The sequence below is a fragment of the Cnephaeus nilssonii genome (assembly GCF_951640355.1).
Source record: "Cnephaeus nilssonii genome assembly, chromosome: 5".
Classification (NCBI taxonomy): domain Eukaryota; kingdom Metazoa; phylum Chordata; class Mammalia; order Chiroptera; family Vespertilionidae; genus Cnephaeus; species Cnephaeus nilssonii.
In genome coordinates, this window is record NC_137076.1 from 25,781,967 (window position 1) to 25,799,908 (window position 17,942).

The 17,942-nt window shown below is 56.7% G+C and overlaps 3 protein-coding genes across 4 annotated transcripts; 1 reads left to right on the forward strand and 2 right to left on the reverse strand.

Annotated features, from left to right (window-relative positions):
* Positions 1–37: 37 nt before the first annotated feature.
* PPAN (peter pan homolog) lies at positions 38–3,873 on the reverse strand. Of its 2 annotated transcripts, none has more exons than XM_079772334.1 (12): positions 3,794–3,873; positions 3,543–3,713; positions 2,949–3,050; positions 2,710–2,760; positions 2,431–2,601; positions 1,625–1,701; positions 1,324–1,431; positions 1,111–1,234; positions 951–1,029; positions 715–844; positions 481–644; positions 38–401 (listed from the first exon to the last, which is right to left on the reverse strand). In XM_079772334.1, the coding sequence occupies exons 2-12, from the start codon at positions 3,570–3,572 to the stop codon at positions 193–195; spliced, it is 1,245 nt and encodes a 414-aa protein (XP_079628460.1). In that variant the 5' UTR covers positions 3,573–3,713; positions 3,794–3,873; the 3' UTR covers positions 38–192. The 2 variants fall into 2 exon arrangements, with proteins under 2 accessions (XP_079628460.1, XP_079628459.1); XM_079772333.1 differs by having other exon boundaries at positions 3,799–3,869.
* Positions 3,874–5,012: 1,139 nt separating this feature from the next.
* Positions 5,013–12,102, forward strand: ANGPTL6 (angiopoietin like 6). The gene is made up of 7 exons (XM_079770175.1): positions 5,013–5,098; positions 6,171–6,257; positions 8,746–9,316; positions 9,993–10,167; positions 10,678–10,865; positions 10,941–11,211; positions 11,676–12,102. The coding sequence occupies exons 3-7, from the start codon at positions 8,753–8,755 to the stop codon at positions 11,864–11,866; spliced, it is 1,389 nt and encodes a 462-aa protein (XP_079626301.1). The 5' UTR covers positions 5,013–5,098; positions 6,171–6,257; positions 8,746–8,752; the 3' UTR covers positions 11,867–12,102.
* Positions 12,010–16,673, reverse strand: SHFL (shiftless antiviral inhibitor of ribosomal frameshifting). The gene is made up of 8 exons (XM_079770176.1): positions 16,362–16,673; positions 15,765–15,888; positions 15,534–15,583; positions 13,926–13,964; positions 13,594–13,743; positions 13,062–13,165; positions 12,796–12,950; positions 12,010–12,358 (listed from the first exon to the last, which is right to left on the reverse strand). The coding sequence occupies exons 1-8, from the start codon at positions 16,380–16,382 to the stop codon at positions 12,138–12,140; spliced, it is 864 nt and encodes a 287-aa protein (XP_079626302.1). The 5' UTR covers positions 16,383–16,673; the 3' UTR covers positions 12,010–12,137.
* Positions 16,674–17,942: the final 1,269 nt, after the last annotated feature.

Below are 17,942 nucleotides of genomic sequence, written 5' to 3' on the forward strand. Positions count from 1 at the left end.
CCCTCATTCCAACTGCAGCCTCTGACTCATGGGAGACTCATGGGAAATCAGTGTTTATTAGAAGGAAGGTTGGGGAACCAGCTCCTTTATGAAAGGAAACTGAGGGCTGCACCTGGACACCCAGGCAGGAGCCCAGGGCAGCATCTCTGGGGCCCCAATCTGGGGCATTTCACCCACTGCTCAGGTCCAACCTCAGGCCACTCTCTTAGGTGGCTGTGCGCGGCCTCGGCCATAGTTCTGAACAGCCCCTCGAGGCCCCAGCTTGGCTTGGGTCCCCCAGGGCCGGCCCTTGGCTTTTGGAGGCCTGTGGTCACTGCCACGGTCTGGCCTCCGCTGCTTTAACCGCTGCTTCTTGCTTGGAGGCCTGGTGGACCGTCTCCGCTGGGCCTTTGGGAACATGTCTGTGAAGAAACACGGTGTCAGGGTCACCGGGGCAGGGACAGGTCCCAGTGCCCGGTTGCACCGATCCCTGCCAAGCACCTTCGTCAGGCTCCTCGCCCACTGCTTGGCGGAAATACTCAGCTTCATCCTCCTCCTCCTGCTGGCCAGCCCTCTCTGCCTCTGGGGGGGCCCCAGGGTCCTCAGCATCGCTATCCCCATCGGCCTCTGCCCGTGCCCGCTTCATGCCCGCCAGGCTCTTCTTCCTGGAGGAGAGGAATGTTGGTCAGTGTAGCAGCCTGCACCAGGGACCCGCCTCACCCGCCGACCACACACCTGTGGGCCTCTCGCTGTTCCTGCTTACGCTGGACATTCTGGGCCTGCTGGTCCTGCCTCTGGGCCTTGAGCCGCAGCTTCTCCTCCTTGGCTGCCAGTATGGCCTGCAGCTCCTCCTCTGTCTTGTGCACTTAGAAGAAACGGTTCACCAAGATCCAGGCGTGCCCATTGCACCTAACAACCCTCCCTGGGGGGCCGCAGACCCCAGGCCCTGTGCCCGCCAGCCCTGACCTCACCGAAACTATGGAAGAGCACGTTCCCCTCCCCGACACCCTCCTGAATCTTGATAAGCTGCAGCGTCATCCGAGGTCCGATCTGGAGGGACATGGAGGAAGAGTCAGTCATTCTAAAAGGCCGGGGCTGCTGGAGGAAGTCACCCCAGCCACCGGGCCTCACCTCAGTAAGCCTCACAGCGCTCTGCTGGGCCCGCATGTTGCCGCGCCCTGCAATGGCCTGGGGTAGCTCCGTAATGTTGTGTTCGCCATCGGGCTCTGCCTCACTCTCTGACAGTCCTGCACCCCTGTGCCAGGGACACACGGCTCAGCAGGGAACCCCAGGCTCCTGGGGTCCCCTGGACCATGGTAGCCTCCCCCTCTGCCCCTTCCTCACGTGGCCAACAGCTCGCTGATGTCCTGCAGGCGGCTCATGTTGGGGAACTTCTCTTGGAGAAGCTTCTTCATCCCACGACTTGCGCCCACAGGGACGACTTTGATGCTACTGCAGAGGCCGGAGTGAGTGAGGTGGGGGGTTAGGGGTCACAGAGCCAGAGGCCAGTCTTACCCTCTCCCATTTTCATGGTGCGTCAGGGCGTTTACTTTGAGACTGAGCAATCACTGAGCCTCAGCAGCAGCATTGTCATCAGCCGCACACAGAGCGGCACACCCCTCCTACGCCCCGCCCCTGTACTCACTAGTGGCGGAAATCCAGTTCCTGGGAGTCAGGGTTGTAGTTGATGAGAAGGCAGCGCTTGATGGTATTCAGGTTCACCTGGAAAGGGCACGGCACCATGGCAGTTGCCTTTAGGCCCCACTGCATACTGGAGGCCAAGCCAGCCCTGCAGGGACTGATGGGGCTGCAAGTGGTGTCCACGGACTGCTGGCTAGAAACCTGGTTCCAGCACCCACCAAGGCCGCCCACTCCAAACTCCCTGGTAACCATATCTAACAAGCAGAATTTGAGGCCCACTGGTGCCCAGGCTTAGGAACTGTTGCCTTATAACTAACCTGAGACTAGTAACTTCACTGGTCAGCATGTTTCCCTCTCTAAGGGGGGCGGGGCATGACAACACAACGTACACTGCTTAAACTAGCACTCAAGAAAGCACCACTGGCCTGCGGACTGAAGGGTCCCAGGTTCGATTCTGGTCAAGGGCACATGCCCAGGTTGCGGGCTCGATCCCCAGTAGGGGTGTGCAGGAGGCAGCCGATCCATGATTCTCTTACCAATGATGATTCTTTCTCTCTCCCCCTTTCTGTATGAAATCAATAAAAATATATTAAAAAAAAAAAAAGAATATTGGCATTTTCCACCTGCCATATGGGAAGGCAGTTCAAAGGGAGTCCCATGACATACAATGCAAGTGAGACTTGATTTTGGGAGTCAGAACTCTCAGCCTCAGTGTGGGAGGTGAGGACTGAGCAGTCAACCCCCGGGCCTGTGTGGTACCTGCTACCTGCACCATCCACCCACATCTGCCACCACCCAGGCCCTGCCCACCTTATGCACGTTGATGGAGGGGAACAGGTTCTGGAACATAGTAGCCATGAGCTTCACGTGCATGCCAAGGGGGCCGAAGCTGTTGAGCACCAGGAGGGGAGGATGGGTGAACTGCTGCTCATGCATGCGATGGCGGCGCAGCGAGGAGACCACGTCACGTGTCAATGTGTACTGCAGGGCGGGGTGAGGAGTGGGTGATCACCAAGCACACATGGCTGGTGTCATTCCCCAACCCAACTCCTGCCCCACATGGTTCTCATTACCACCTCTGAGCCTTACCTTGTTGACCCGGAAAGTCAAGGTGGGGCCTCCTGGGAGGCGCATCAGCTTCTACAGAAGAAAGGATCAATGAGGGTGGAGGCATCCCGGTAGGGAGCAGGAGGGGGAACCTTTGCCCCATCTCTTCAGAGCGTTTACTTTGAAGCCAGAATCATGGCAGCTCAGAGGCACATGGGTTCATCAAGAGAGCTGGGGGAGAAGGAGGGTATGGGGGGAGATGGGTGCAGGAATCCACTCACAAAGTAGATATTAGTCTCCGTTTTGCTCAATATCAGGAAATGTGTGACCCCAAGGGGCCCAGCCACTGCCACGCAATCCTTCAGAGAATTTTTCTTTCGTATCTGGATATTAGAAAAATAAAGAAATCATCAAAGACATTCCTCTTGAGCAAAGACTATAAACTTAAACTGTTATGCCCTTTCTTGCATCTAGTTTTTCTGAAAAGGGGGTGAGAGAGGAGTGGAATGCTCCTTGTCTAGAGCACTGCCTCTAGATTTCGAGTGCTGCCCTGTCCCTTGCTTACCGCGCGTCGCCCCCTTTTGCAAATGAGCCAACCAAAGCCCAGCGAGGTTACTTAACTCGCTGCAGGCCTTTGAGAGAAGTCAAGTTTCCAACTCAACTTTGCTGATTCCAGAGTCCCCTCTTAACCACAAACTTCAGGAACCCAGCCAAGCCCTAAGCTGAGTGCGTTCATGCACTCCCTCGCTGCTGCGGAGCTCAGAGGCAGGGGCGATGGTGCCCACAAGGGACCCTTTCTCTAGCCAAGGAAAATGAGGCCCCGCGAGGTTGGCGGCAGCCTCAAAGGCCAGTGAAGGTGGGCTGGGGGTGCAGACCTGTAGGCGGGTGGCGGTGAGCGGCTCCATGACCCGCCGTAGGTCCAGGCTGAGCTGCCGGACGCCGCGACCCGCGCGGCCCCGGGCGAACACGAACGAGTGTGGCTGCGCGGCGTAGGCCTCGAGGTTGCGTTGTTGAGCCTGGGCGCGTGCGCGCTTCTGGTGCCGGGACTACGGCGAGAGGTGAGAGGTGAGCCCTGCGGATCCCGCGGGGTCCCCGCCCGTGCTGCCCGCCTCCCGGGCCGCCGCACCTCACCCGCCCCGACTGCCCCATGCTGGCGTCTACTCCACGAGGGCCTTCCACCGGCCGCTTCCGGCGCCGTGCCGTTCACTTCCGGCACTGGAGTGGTGGTCACGTGAGGCGGCGCTGTGCGATGACGTCACCGCATGGGTGTGTGTACGCGCCAGATAGCGTGGTGGGGGTGGGGAAATCATTGATGCATTGCTAAGGAGACATTTGGTGCCTGTTTCTATGGAAACCAGGGCGGGGCCGCGCGGCTCCGGGGAGCTCTTGAGCGCTCCTAGAAATGAAGCTCAGGTTCGAATCCCGCCTTGGTCATTTCCGCCAGCGGTGTGATTTTGAGAACCAATTTCTGCACCCCGAGGCTTCTAATGTATCCTAAAGTGAATATGATAAATCATTTAAGTCCTGACCCGTGAATTAAGAGAGACGATGTACGCACAGTGCTTGGCACACTGGCGCCAGGCGCTTGGGGAGCAACCAGAAAAGGGGGTAGCGCCATGGCCGATTACTCATTTGGGCCCCCAGCTCCTGAGGGCCAGCTGTCCTCCCCCGAGGGTCTTGTCTGCGCACCGGCTGAGGATGGAAACTCCACATCACCTCTGGAAACTCAAAGCAATTCGGCGCTTGGTGAAAAATTCATCTCCGGTTTCCGCTCAAAGCCCCAGTCTTGGCCTCAGGCCTCTGGCTTCTTCCCCAGAATCTTGGGGTGAGGGGAAGGGATGCCCCCCAACATCTCTCTCCCTGTCCCATTTGCTTCCTCTCCCATCTGCCTTCCCTCCCCCATTTGCCTTCCTTCTTCTTCTGTCTCCCCCTCCTCAATTCTTTCCCCACTTTGTCTCCTCCTCCCCATCTCTGTCTCCTCCCTGTCTCACCCTCTTCCCCAACTTTGTTTCTGCCATCAATTCTCTCTTTCAATAATATTTCTAAGTTTCCATCTTTCTCCTCTCTCTCTCTGTCCCTATCCCCATTTCTCTCACATCCTCTCTCTCCAGACTCCCCATTTCCCCCATGTCTCTCCCCTTCCCTGTCTTTCAGACTCTCCCTTATATCAGCCTCTCTGTCACTTAGGAGGTTTTTTTTCTCTCTCTGCTGCCAATGGGGGAAACTGGAAGGGGCTGCGGGTGGGGGGGGCCAGTCCAGGCTGGAGCCCAGCTTGGCAGCCTCTCTCAAATCTGGGAGGACCATTTCCTCTTTCAGCCCAGGAGTCCACTTGGGTTGCGAGTTGAGGACAGTAGGAACGTGGGAAAGGCTGCTGGTGGAGGAGGCCTTCGCACGGGTTGCAGATCCCAGACCTGTGCTCTGGAGGCCCTGCGTGAGTCTTTTTGTTCCCTGAGAAATGGCTGTATGATTACTTCTGCCTGTTTCTGTCCCTGCATGACTTGCCCAGTGTGAGGATGTGACCGTGTGTGTGGGGGACAATGGAAACATGTGCACTATGGTGTGGGTGGGGGCAGGTATGTGTCTCACTATACAACCCGGAGCACACTGATCTGCATCTCTGTGCCTGTCAGTGTGTGACCTCGTGTACCTGGGTGCGTATGTATCTGGCACACAGGTACAGACACAATCAGTCCACAGGACCTTTCCCTTTAAGTTGTGATGTATATGTGTGTGTGTGTGAACATACTTTGAACACTGCTGCCTGAATCTGTGTCACGTTTCCAGTTATGTCTCTGGCAAAAGGCGTCTGTGTATGCACGGGCCAGGCAAATACCCAGACACACACGCACACACAGATTCTGTCTATCTTTGCTGCTTTATGCAGCGGTCTGCATGTGTTGTTATGAGCACAAGGGGGTGTGTGACTGTCGCGACATATATGTGCAAGTTTTGGAGCCAAGCTACTGGGCCAGATCCCACTGTGGACCCTTTTGGTCTGTGGGGCCGTGAGCAAGTCACTCACCCTCTCTGAGGCTCAGTTTTCCCTGTTGCAAAATGGGGCTACGCATAGAAGCCCGCTCAGGCTGCAAGGATTAAATGAGATAAAAGGTGTAAAGAGTTGAGAGTCATGCCTAATACACAGCAGGTGCCACTGCAGAGGTTGGCTGCTGTCCTTTTCTGTGCGTGTGCAAGTGTCTGTGTCTGATGCTGGATCTTCCCGGCTTCCTGGGGCCTGCAGCCTCCCACGCTCTGTGTCCTGCTAACGGGGGGAATGTCCAGGGCACTGACCTGTGTTATCAGGCTCTGGTGGCCTGGGCAGGAGGGTCTGGCAATTCGGCCTCCATTCTCATGCGGAAAATGCTAAATATTTACAGTTAGAGCTCCTGGGCTCAGCATCACAGCTCTAGTCCCAGGCTCTGATGCGGGGGGCTGGTAGGGTTGGGGGGGTTACCAAGTCTCCTCCCCCCTGATCTCCCACTGGCCTCTTCCCTTCCCCTGCTCAGAGGCCCCTGCTGGACCCTTGACTCCTCCTCTGACTTCTGTGTCTGCTACGGGCCTCCTCGCTGGATTCAGGATCTTGGTTGTGAGAGGTGAGAAGGCAGGCGGGTGGCAGGGCCGGTGGAGGCTGATTCTGTCCTGTGGGAGACCTGGGCCGCTCCTTGGCTGGAGGGCTTCCCAGGCCTCCTCCTCACCTCAGGCTGAGGTCCTGGTAGGCAGTGGGTGCTACACACGCTAGCTCCAGAGAAGGTGGTCCTTTTCTGTAGTGTGGGGCCTGGTGTCTTTGGGGGGGGCGGGGCTAGGAGAGGACCCCGCTCCCTGCTCTGCCCTTGGAAGCTCCTGCTTGATGTGTAAGTTTATTTATTTTATTTTTTAAATGTATTTTTTATTGATTTTTTTACAGAGAGGAAGGGAGAGGGATAGAGAGTTAGAAACATCGATGAGAGAGAAACATTGATCAGCTGCCTCCTGCACAATCCCTACTGGGGATGTGCCCGCAACCAAGGTACATGCCCTTGACCGGAATCGAACCTGGGACCCTTCAGTCCACAGGCCGAGGCTCTATCCACTGAGCCAAACCCGCTAGGGCTTGATGTGTAAGTTTAGTCGTGAATGGGCCTTTTCCCAGCCCAGAACCCCTCCTGGTTCTCACGAGTTAGAGTAATACCCAAGTCCTCCTGGAGGTTCTCAGGTCCTGCGCACATTCCCTCCTCACCTCTCTGTGCTTCCTTCCTTCCACTCCCCCCTCCCTCCCTGTTCCAGCCACACAGGCCTCCCTGCTATTCCTTGGGCATATCAAGCCAGCTCCCACCTCAGGGCTTTTGCACTGCTGTTCCCTTGGCCTAAATGCTCGGTCCCTTCTCTCTCTTCCTTCAGGTCTTCATTCCAGTGTCATCTTCTCTTAAATAGAGGCCTGACCCTTCTATGGAAAACACCCACCCCAGCCCAGGGCTCCCACCCCTTCCCTGCTTGAGGTTCCTTCTAAGCACTTACCACCCTCTGACCTATCCAGCGTCCATTTTCCCAACCAGGATGTCAAGTTCATGAGGGCAGGGATTTTGCCTGTGTTGGTCATGCCTGTGTCCCCATCGCTTGGAACGGCTCCTGGCACACAATAGGTGCTCAAGGAGTGTTTGCTGAATGTGTGGATGAGGCAATGTGTGTGACGATAAAGACCATGGGACATGTGCCTGTGTTGCCACCATAGTAGAACTTAGTACAGATAGGGGTGATGTGTGGACACATGAGATGTGTTCTGGGTTGGCAAGTGCACATGGGAGTCATGTGTGTTCCTATCTCAGAGGCTGTGAACCCAGGAATGAAGGCAGTGGGGCCCGTGAGTGGACCCTACAGGGTCAGAGGTAGGAGGCTACAAGTATACAACCTTGAGTGAGGACACTCATAGGTCACCTGTGTAAATTGGGGAACACCTGGGGGACACAGCAGACCTGGGGCATGTGGGTGTTGGGGTGTGGGTGTGTTACAAAGAACCGGAATAATCAAACAATGCAGGAGAGTTTGGAGAGACACACTTTAATCACCGTGGTGGGCTTAGAGAAAATGAATTCAAATTCTAAGCAAGGCTACAAGCAGAACTTCCCTTTTTATTAAAGAGCCAGCCCTATGTGCACTTAGTGGTTACCTCGCTGCTGGGCCTTGAAAATAACATAGTTCTATCCAATTAAAAAATGCACCTGGCATGGCATTGAAATTATGAGCAGATCTAGTCTCTGGCCTACAAGGTCAGACAGCTAAGTTTATCTTCCCCATTATTCAAGCAGGCTAGAAAGCAAAGTTATTTTTTTAGAATAAGAGGCCATCTAAAAAAACAGCAGAGAATTCCAAACAGTACTTTTACAAAATAGGGGTTAGCCTTCTCAGGTGTGGCACCAGGCAGTTTTGATGAGGACATGGGAAATGGGGTGTCCACTACTAGACTGAGTTAGTGAGACTTGCCCCTCACCCCATCTCACCCGCTTCCAACCATACTTCCTCTGCTTCAGTTCCAGCCTCTGAATACATCAGGCGTGATCTAGCCTCAGGGCCTTTGCACATGCTGTTCCCCCTGCCAGGGCTGCTCTTCTCCCTTAGACATCCCCATGGCTTCCTCCTTCAGGACTTTGTTCAAACGTCACCTCTCCAGCAGGTCTTCCCTCCTTTCAAATTGCCTCCTGTCTCTCTGATCTTTAACTATCTTTAGCACTTAGTGCTATCTAAAACACCTTATTAATCTCATACTTTATTTTGTTCCTTGCACACCAGGCAGGAATTTTATTCTGTTTCCGACTATGTTCCCAGCGCCTTGCACTGAGGCTGGCACACAGTAGGCACTAGTGAATGCTCGTTGAACCAATGCTGTCCCGCAGGATGCCTGGAACTCGGTGGAGAGGCCTGGCCGGGATCCCATTGTTAGCCTCCAGCCTTAGGGTGGGAGGACAGAGGTGGGCCTGGGTGGACCCGGAGCCACGCAGGTGTAAACACACGCATTGGGAGCAGTCGGATTTGGCCCGGCCTGAGAGTTGGGGGTCGAGTCTGGGTTCCTGGGCCTCCCTCTCCTTCCCGTCCGTTCTCTGCCTGCAGGTCCGCCATGTGGGCACCCGGGCTGCGCACGCTGCAGCTGCTGCTTCTGCTGGGCGCATCCTGGGCGCGGGCGGGCGCCCCGCGCTGCACCTACACCTTCGTGCTACCCCAGCAGAAGTTCACGGGCGCCGTGTGTTGGAGCGGGCCGGCGGCCGCGCGCCCGGCAACGGAGGCCGTGAACGCCAGCGAGGTGGCGGCGCTGCGCGTGCGCGTGGGCCGCCACGAGGAGCTGCTGCGCGAACTACAGCGGCTGGCGGCGGTGGACGGCGATGTGGCGGGCGAGGTGCGCGCCCTGCGCAAGGAGAGCCGCGGCCTGAGCACGCGCCTGGGCCAGCTGCGCACGCAGCTGCAGCACGAGGCGGGCCCGGGCCCGGGGGCGGAGCCCGCGGCGGCGCTGGCCTTGCTCGGGGAGCGCGTGCTCAACGCTTCCGCCGAGGCGCAGCGCGCAGCCGCCCGCTTTCATCAGCTGGACGTCAAGTTCCGCGAGCTGGCCCGGCTCGTCAGCCAGCAGAGTAGCCTTATTGCCCGCCTGGAGCGCCTGTGTCCGGGGGGCGCGGGCGGGCAGCAGCAGGTAACCCACGCGGTACCCCCGCAGCCACTTCCTGTGCATGTTGCCTGGAAGATGGGCCTCCTGCAACCCCAAGGTCTCTTATCTGCAGTTCCCAAATCCGAAAAGTTCCAAAACCCACATTCCTACATTTCCTCCTATAATCCTATGGGTCAAAACGCAAGGTCTTTACTTATCCCCTTCACATGACTATTCTTAGAATCCTAAAATCAAGCACATTATGTGGATAAAGACCAAAGACCCATGTTATGGAGGTGTTATGTAATATTACAATACAGAGTGTATATTACTGTTCTTAACTCCTGCCATATTATTCTGAATTCTGGAACGTGTCTGGCCCTGGGTTTTGAATAAGAGATTGTTGCTCTGGGACAGTCCCTACCTTACAGGGTTGTTGAAAGCATTCAGTAAGTTATTACTCATTGTTGCAGGCATTCATTATTTTCACTTTAAAGAAAAGGGTTTGGAGGCATGGATTGGTTAAGCCGTGCACACCTGAGCAGGAATTTAAGCTCAACTCTGCCTGTCCTTGACAGCTAGAATTGGGCATTTGGGGAGGATCAATTCCTGCCCCTGCCTGACCTCCTACCCATCTGGATGCTGAGAGATTGAGATTGAGGAGCCCAAGGTGGCCTGGGCTGAGGGTTAATGCGATCACATGATTCTCTTGGTCACCCAGGTCCTGCCACCGCCCCTGGTGCCCGTGGTTCCGGTCAGTCTGGTGGGTGGCGCCAGTGACAACAGCAGGTTAGACCCAGCCCCAGAGTCCCAGAGAGACCAGACCCTGAGACAGCAGGGGCCCTTGGCCTTTCCCTTACCTGCAGGGCACCCTGCTGTCCCCACCAAGCCAGCAGGTAAGATGAGGGCAGGGCTGTTGGGGGTGTGATGAGCCAGGGTTTTAATGGTCTAGTCCTCTCACGGTGAGAGGACTGAAGGAAATACGTTTAATCCTGGTGACTGAACAAGGGGCTGTGGCTCTTACTCTGATAAAAACCAAAATCCTTACTCTGGTATGAAAACAGGAAAGGAGGCCCTTTTATTTTAATGAGGGGTCAGGGAATTTAAGACTGCTACTTTGGTGAGAAATTGAGCTGGTTCAGAGGGCCATGTTCAGGACTCTTATTCTGGTGAGGAGACCATTTTACCAGGATTTAAGAACTCCAGGACCTACATGTGCTATAGTGAGAGAAGAGTGACTCAGTCTTACTCAGGTAAGGAAATCGGTACTGGAGCGCTTATTCTAATGAGAATGGAAGAGACAAGACTGCTATTCTGGTGAGGGGACCTGTGCAAATTAGGACTCTTATTCCAATAAGGGGTCGGTTGGTCCAGGCTGTACTTACCCCATATCTCTGTGCCCACAGGCCCATGGCAAGATTGTGCAGAGGCACACCGGGCAGGCCATGGGCAGAGTGGAGTGTATGAGCTGCGACTGGGCCGGCATGTGGTGTCAGCATGGTGTGAGCAACAGCTGGAGGGTGGAGGCTGGACTGTGATCCAGCGGCGGCAAGATGGTTCAGTTAACTTTTTCACTACCTGGCAGCACTACAAGGTGAGCACAGGTAGGTAAGGGGCAGGGCTGGGCAGGGAAGGGGACCTGCTCCTAACTTCCTGACTTCCCTGCCAGGCGGGCTTCGGGCAGCCTGATGGGGAATACTGGCTGGGCCTTGAACCTGTGCACCAGCTGACCAGCCGTGGGGACAATGAGCTCCTGGTGCTCCTGGAGGATTGGGGAGGCCGTGGTGCACGTGCCCACTACGATGGTTTCTCCCTGGAGCCTGAGAGCGACCACTACCGCCTACGGCTTGGCCAGTACCATGGGGATGCGGGAGACTCTCTTTCCTGGCACAATGACAAGCCTTTCAGCACCGTGGATAGGGACCGAGACTCCTATTCTGGTAAGGAGCTCTTATTGGGGTGTGGGGGGATGGAGGGAAGGGGAGGGCGGGGAGTAAGGGAGATGGTACTTCTAGTCAAAGAATGGGAGGGATGGGTAATATTTCTCTCTGGTAAGGGTATGCAGGAGAGCAGAGGACAGGACTCCTGTTCTGGTGAAAGGCAGGGCAAGCGTGTGGGGACTATGGGGGCAGTGTATGAGAGCTAGGACTCTTATTCTAGAAAGAGAGTAGAGATTTTTTTCCCTGGTAAAGGAATGAGAGGTAGAGATCCTAGTTTGCAGAAAGGATAGGAAAAGTGTGACCTTATACTTTGGTAAGGGGATAGGGAAGGAATGAAGGCCATTACTCTGAAGTGGCAGCGGGGGGCTGGGGCAGGGGATGCCTGGTTAAAGCCTTGCACTAGTGAGGTGCTGGTAGAAGCTTTTATTATGGTGAGAGGACATGGACTCTCTCTCTCCCCTCAGGTAACTGTGCCCTGTACCACCGGGGAGGCTGGTGGTACCATGCCTGTGCCCACTCCAACCTCAATGGTGTGTGGCACCATGGTGGCCACTACCGCAACCGCTACCAGGACGGTGTCTACTGGGCTGAGTTTCGAGGCGGGGCTTACTCTCTCAAGAAGGCGGCCATGCTGATCCGGCCCCTGAGGCCGTGACCATCTGTCCCCCAGGGGATGTTTGTCAGCAGGAGCCCAAGTTGTCCTGGCCACACCTCCTCTATGGTTCAGTGTGAGCCATGTCCCACAGACCTTCCCATTGTGGACCTGCTCCCCAGGACCCTGAACGTAGGACCCAGGAACCGCCCTGCCAACTTCTCCAACCCATGTGGCTCCCCAAGGGCACGTAGATCGCGGTTTGAGCTCATATTTTATAACAACACAAAATATCTACAGACTGTGTCTGGTTTGCATCCACACCTGGTACGGGTCACTCCCGGTGCCCACCCTCCTCCTCCTCTTCCTCCTCCTCCTCCTTCAGGTCCTCCAGGATGAGGTTGTCCAGGTGTTCTATGAGGCTCCCCTGGCTCAGGCAGGTGCCCACCGTGGAGCCACTGCTGATGTGGAGGTTGCTGGGGTGCAGGACTTTGGGCAGGTGGTTCTGCTTCCGGCTCTTGGGGTGTGCGCAGGATGTCCCAGGCACATGGGGCTCTGGGAAGGGAGGGGTTCTGAGGTCCTGGAGCTTGAGGTCACATGAGACTCTGGGGACAAGGGGGCTGAGGCCAAGGGGGCTCTGCGGAGGGAAGGGGCTGAGGATACAGACTCAGAGCTAAAGGAAATTCAGACGTGAAAGTCACAGGTGTCAAAGCCACAGGAGACCCAGGGACATGGGCATCACCTGAGACTTCAGAAGACAAAACAGGAACCAAGAACACAGAGCCTCATGGGCAAGACCATGGGAGGTGGCTGATGCAATGGGAGGTAGTGTTGGAGGCCACAGAGACTCGGGGCGCCAGAGAAGACATGGAAGAAGGGGCTGATGCCATGGGGACTGAGACCTTGGTACTTAAGACCCCAGAAGCTGATGTCCTAGAAGTAAAAGCCAAGTAGACTACCCAGAGTTGGGGGAGGCCACGCCAGGTCCTTACCTCGCCGGTTGAAGCAGTCAGCAGCTGAGCAGGAGTGGGTGTGGGTGCTGCGGTGATCTGTGTCCCGGTCCCAGCGCGGAGGGAGGATCCGTGTCGGATACACCGGAAAGCCACACCCATAACAAGGGGATGGGGACCCCATCTGTGCCCAGCCCCTGTGGGCAGGCAGGGCCATGAGGGTGAGGGTGAAGCTGGGCTGCAGTGGGGCCAGGGCAGGGCTGGGGTGGGGCAGGGCTGAGGGGTGGGGTGGGGGTGAGCACCCTCACCGGAAGTTGTGCCTGCACTTGGGGCAGTGGAACTCAGCCACACCCCACATCTTGTCACAGGGTACTGGCTCATAGCGCTTTCGGCATCTCCTGCACCGAGACACCTGTGGGTGTGGAGAAGGGTGTAGGCTTACTCTCAGAAGAGAACTCTGGTAGCTTGATATTGGCCACAGTGGGAATATTTACACCATGGGAATTGGTCAAGACTACAAATCCAGGGTCCATCCCAGGCCTACGCTTCAAGAGTTGGTTCTTAAGCATTTACCAGGAGCACATCACTGGTCAGGGGGGTTCAGAAGCCAGATTTGGGGTTGTGGTCTCAGAGTCAGCTTTGATTTCTGTGGTAGCTGTCAAACTGTGCAGTCAGAGCTCCGGGGTAAGGGCTGAGCTCAAGTTGGAGGTCAGAAGTCCAGCTCAGGGTTGGGAATTGGGGATGAGCTCTCAGAGGCTGAACATCTGAAGTCAGAGCTTCAGCTGCCGAGGATGGGGGACACGACAGTCAAGGAGTCAAGGCCCGGGGTTGGGTTATCACCTCCTTCCGCTGAGGCACACGGCGCCACCAGACATGGTCACAGGAGGAGCAGGCAAACTGCCGTTCCACGGCAGGGATAAGGTCTTCCTGGGCACGTTGGAACATGCGTAGGTTGGCTTTCGTCAGCGGCAGGAGGGAGGTTGCCACCGCCTGTGGAACGGGGGTGGTGGGGTGGTGGTGAGCACGAGAGGGTGGTCACCCCTCCTCCACCAACATAAACGTAGGTCAGTTCAGTTCTGCTCTCCCAACAGATGGGCGCCCTCGTGCCCCTCTGTCTCCCCCATGGATGTCCTCCCTGCTCCCCCTCCCCCATTCCCAGATCCTGGACTCACCTGGATGTCTTGGTCCTGCTTCATGTCCTCTGGTGGGTCCTGGGTGGAGATACCAGGGGCAGAGGCTGGGGATTCAGCTCAGGCCTCTTTCGCCTTGTTTGCTGGGGGAGGGTCCCGGCCCCACATAAGAAGAGAGTGCCCCTAACTCACACGGAGCTGACTGAGCAGCAGTCACTGAGAGCCAGGTGCCTGGCCCCAGCTATCCTCACGCAGTTCTGAGAGGTGAGCATACTTGTTATCTTCATGGTTCAGATGGGGAAACTGAGATCCAGAGCCAGGAGAGAGCTTGCCTGAGATCACCCTGAGACAGTGCAATGAAGCAGGCCCGGGCCCCGTGCTCCCATCCCGCTCGCAAATGCCACACACTCGTTGGCATTGGGACAGGTGGCCTGTCTGAGGCCATGCTGCTGTAGCCTGAGCGTTCCAGCTCTGGGTTCAGACAGAAGCAGGTCCCACCCCCTGGCTCCATTACTTTCAGCTGTGGGAATGGGGCCAAGCCACCCCCTTGCGTCCCTAATGAGGGGCATCTCAGAGCTCAGGCCCTGACTCTGGGTGGCTGGGGTTCAAATCCCAGCTGCCACCTGCATGCTGCGTAATGCTGGCCAGTGACTGCATCGCTCTGTGTCTCCATTTCCTTATCCGTAAAAGGACAATAAATAATAGGACCTGTCTCCTGGGGCCACTGTGGCAATGAAATGAGCCAACAGGTAAAATTCCTGTAGTCCTGCTGCAAGGGAAGTGCTCAATCAATGCTACTCTTTGCTATTATTATTTAAAAATAGGTTTTTATTGACTTGAGGGAGAGGGAGAGAAACATTGATGTGAGAAATATCAATCGGTTGCCTCCCGTATGCACCCTGACTGGGGACGGAACCTGGGCATGTGCCCTGACTGGGAATTGAACTGGAGACCTTTTGGTGCACAGGGCAACGCTCAGTCAACTGAGCCACACCAGCCAGGGCTCGTTGCTATTATTTTTTATCATACTCTTTATAGGTATCAATGCAAGAGTATAATACATATATTATTATACTCTTTAACAACTCTATGCTGGGCCTTTCAGGCAGGCAAAATCCACAGTGCATCAGCTCCCAAAGCCATCCACAGGGCAAAGTGGCCATGATGTTCCTGTGCCTCAAAGCCTTTCATTCATTCACCCATTCATTCATTCAACACATGAGCTCCTTTGCCCCTCTCTTGCCCCGTCTCCTGCTCATCCCAGCCTGTTTGTTCAGCCATTCCCTCTTCCAGGAAGACCGTTTCTGACCCCTCCACTCCCAGGGATCACTAGTCTCCAGCCTTGAAGAGTTGGCAACACCCCCCTCTTCCAGGAAGCTCTCCCTGACCCTAGGCCCTCTATGATGATATTAACTTAATCCTGGCTCCCGTCACTGCCTAGTTTCATGTCTCTCCCCCCCATTTAACACCATCAGCTTGTAATGAACATCTTCTGTTTGCAGGCTCCCTGCAACTGAGGAGTAAGTAAATGTGGTTGGACCATGAGCTGTGACGTGGCAGTGCACTGAGGGGCTCGCCATGGACGGGCCGGGATCCCCCCGTTCTTCCTCCCCAGTTACCCTGTCCTTTGAGGAGAGGGAGGCAGTTTACCTGGGCATCCAGGTCACGACTCAGTTCCTGTCCATCTTTCTGCTTTACTCCTGGTGGGGAGAGTAAGTGTAAGTGAAGGACCCTTGAAAGATCTTGTGGGAGTTTCAGGTCCCCAGACCCTCCCCAAGAGAGGATCTCAAGGCCTCTTTCTACCTTCCTCAGACCATGCTCCCCCTACCCCCGCGGGGAGTCCCCACCGGGCTGGGGACCCCGGCCTGCCCGCCCGCTCACCGTACACGATGGAGCGGCCCACTCCGGTGTGGTCGCTGCCAAATCTCCTCATCAGAGTCCCCGCCTTCCTGGAGGAGACCTTCCCATGAAACTTCTCCCGGAGGCGCCGGACGCTCTTCTCCAGCTGGGGTGGGGACAGGGGGGCTCCGATGGGGCACGGAGGAGAACCACTGCCCTTCCCCCATTTCTAGACATCCTTCTCCCGGCCTGAACTTGACCCTTAGTTTTGGCCTCCGAACCTCCCATCTCCATCCTCCATGGCACTTCCTGGAAAAAGCCAAAGTCCCCACTGGACACTGGGGGAGGGTGCGGACCGGGGCAAGCTTCCCAGGCTCAGAGGGAGGCCAGCCAGGTATCCCCTGGCCTTTGACCCTTGACCCTGCGGCCCCCGCTTTTCGTCGAGGAGGCCTCATTTCGCTCTGGGGGAGGGGGCCGTCACTCTCCTTCCTGAGGGGGGTGGGGAGTGGGGACGCGCGCCGGCGGGGAAAGGTCTGGGCTTCGGATGGAGTCCCCAGGAAGTGCGAAGCCCCCTCCGCGGCCATGGCCCCTCCTCGGCATCTTTCGCGGGTCCCCGGCCCAGCCGTCGTCATCTCCTACCTCCACACCTTCCTGAGACATGGTGGCGACCGCGCAGGTACCCGCGAGGGTCCGCACTGCGCGCTCCGCGCCCCCCCGCTAGGACGAGCCCGGCGGTCCAGCAGCGCGCAGAGCAGGGGGAGGGGCCCCGGGCAGGCCCCGCCCTTCCTTCCCTTTCGCTTTCGGTGGGTGGGGGAGAGGATGAAGCGCTCGCCCCGCCCTGGCTCCGCCTCTGCTCTTGCGCCCCAAACCCCGGAGGGCTGCTGGGGTCTGTACCCTGCGGCGGAGCGCGCAGACCTCGGGCGGGGGGAGGCGGCGCGGCCGCTGCGGTCGGTCACATGTCCCCACGCTGCGCGGGGTCCGCGTCTTCACGTCCCTCGTGGGGGCGTGGCCGAATCCCGCGGCCGCGGCGGGTGTACGCGCCCCCGCCCCCTCAAGCTCCCGGTCCCTCCGTTCCTCGCCCTCTCCCCTCCCCCAGGAATCAGGCGCTAATGAGGACCTGGACCCCTACCTCTTTCTTGAGTCTCTGGCCAGGTTCCCTCTAAACCTCAGTGTACCCCTCTGTAAAATGGGGATGATAATAATGACTACATCCTACGTGTGTGTGTGTGTGTATTTGCCAGGATTGGAGACCCCGGGTAGCACCCTGGCATACAAACTAGCAGGCGAACTAGTCACTGGGCTACCTCCGCCGTGGGTCCCAAGGGACAGGCCTTGGGGTGGGGGGAGGTGCTTGTGAAAAGCACCTGGTCCCAGCCGGCGGCAGGATCCGGCCGTCAGCGGCTCCAGGGATTTGCATTGTAAATCTGAAGGTGGAGACGCCCTGGGTCCTAGCGGATTCTAACCCACTCAGCCCAGGGGGCTGGAGGGGCCCTGAGGACAGGCTCTGGCCCAGCTTATAGGTGGCAGGGATGGCTTCTTGGAGGAGGGGGCGGCTTGAGGTTGGAGGTTTTAGCTAGGTGAGGAATAGAGTGGGGAGAAGGAAGCAGCTGGTGCACAGACACCGTAATCAAGAGAGAGTCTGGTGCTTTAGGTCAGGGCTTCTCAACCTTCCCCTGAGGAGGCTAAAAGGGCCAATTCCAATGCCACCCTGATATTTGGAGGCTAGTGATCTGAATCCAAGCCAGCAAGCTCAGTGTACATTCAATGTATCCCAGATACATTCCTGATAGCCTATAATCAAGTCACTACCTCTTTCCCAGATACTGGTCTTGCAGAACCGGTTACAGAGGCCATTGGGCTGTGGACAGTGCACTGCCCAGAGGGAGGGTTATTAACGCTGGCGCCAGGCCAGACCACCAGATATGGCCTGGAGACCCCCAACACCTGGGGGCCTTCTTGCAAGGCCCTCAAAAAGGACTGGAAGCATAATCCATGTTTGCGGGACAAAGACCACAGGGAGATATAAGGGAGGGCCCCATGCATGTTCCTTCACTCAGATTTGGAAGTCCTCTGGCGTATTAAACAGTGTCCCTCCTTTTTTTTCCCCCTCAGAAGTGTCCTTGGTTTTCGTTGGTCTTCCGCAACATCACCAGTGACATTTTGGGCTGGAGAGTTATTTGTGCTGGAGCCTGTTCTGTGCACTGTAGGATGTTGACCAGC

Excerpts from the sequence above, each read along its gene's own strand:
- PPAN (XM_079772333.1), bottom strand. Across the intron at positions 1,702-2,430 it reads CCTCCATCAACGTGCATAAG|GTGAACCTGAATACCATCAA; the intron begins GTGGGCAGGGCC and ends TGCCCTTTCCAG. Across the intron at positions 1,235-1,323 it reads ATCAGCGAGCTGTTGGCCAC|GGGTGCAGGACTGTCAGAGA; the intron begins GTGAGGAAGGGG and ends TCCCTGGCACAG.
- ANGPTL6 (XM_079770175.1), top strand. The coding sequence starts at position 8,753 with ATGTGGGCACCCGGGCTGCGCACGCTGCAGCTGCTGCTTCTGCTGGGC. Across the intron at positions 9,317-9,992 it reads GCGCGGGCGGGCAGCAGCAG|GTCCTGCCACCGCCCCTGGT; the intron begins GTAACCCACGCG and ends TTGGTCACCCAG. Across the intron at positions 11,212-11,675 it reads GGACCGAGACTCCTATTCTG|GTAACTGTGCCCTGTACCAC; the intron begins GTAAGGAGCTCT and ends CTCTCCCCTCAG.
- SHFL (XM_079770176.1), bottom strand. The coding sequence starts at position 16,382 with ATGTCTCAGGAAGGTGTGGAG. Across the intron at positions 15,889-16,361 it reads TGTCTCAGGAAGGTGTGGAG|CTGGAGAAGAGCGTCCGGCG; the intron begins GTAGGAGATGAC and ends TCCCCACCCCAG. Across the intron at positions 13,965-15,533 it reads GTCGTGACCTGGATGCCCAG|GACCCACCAGAGGACATGAA; the intron begins GTAAACTGCCTC and ends ATCTCCACCCAG.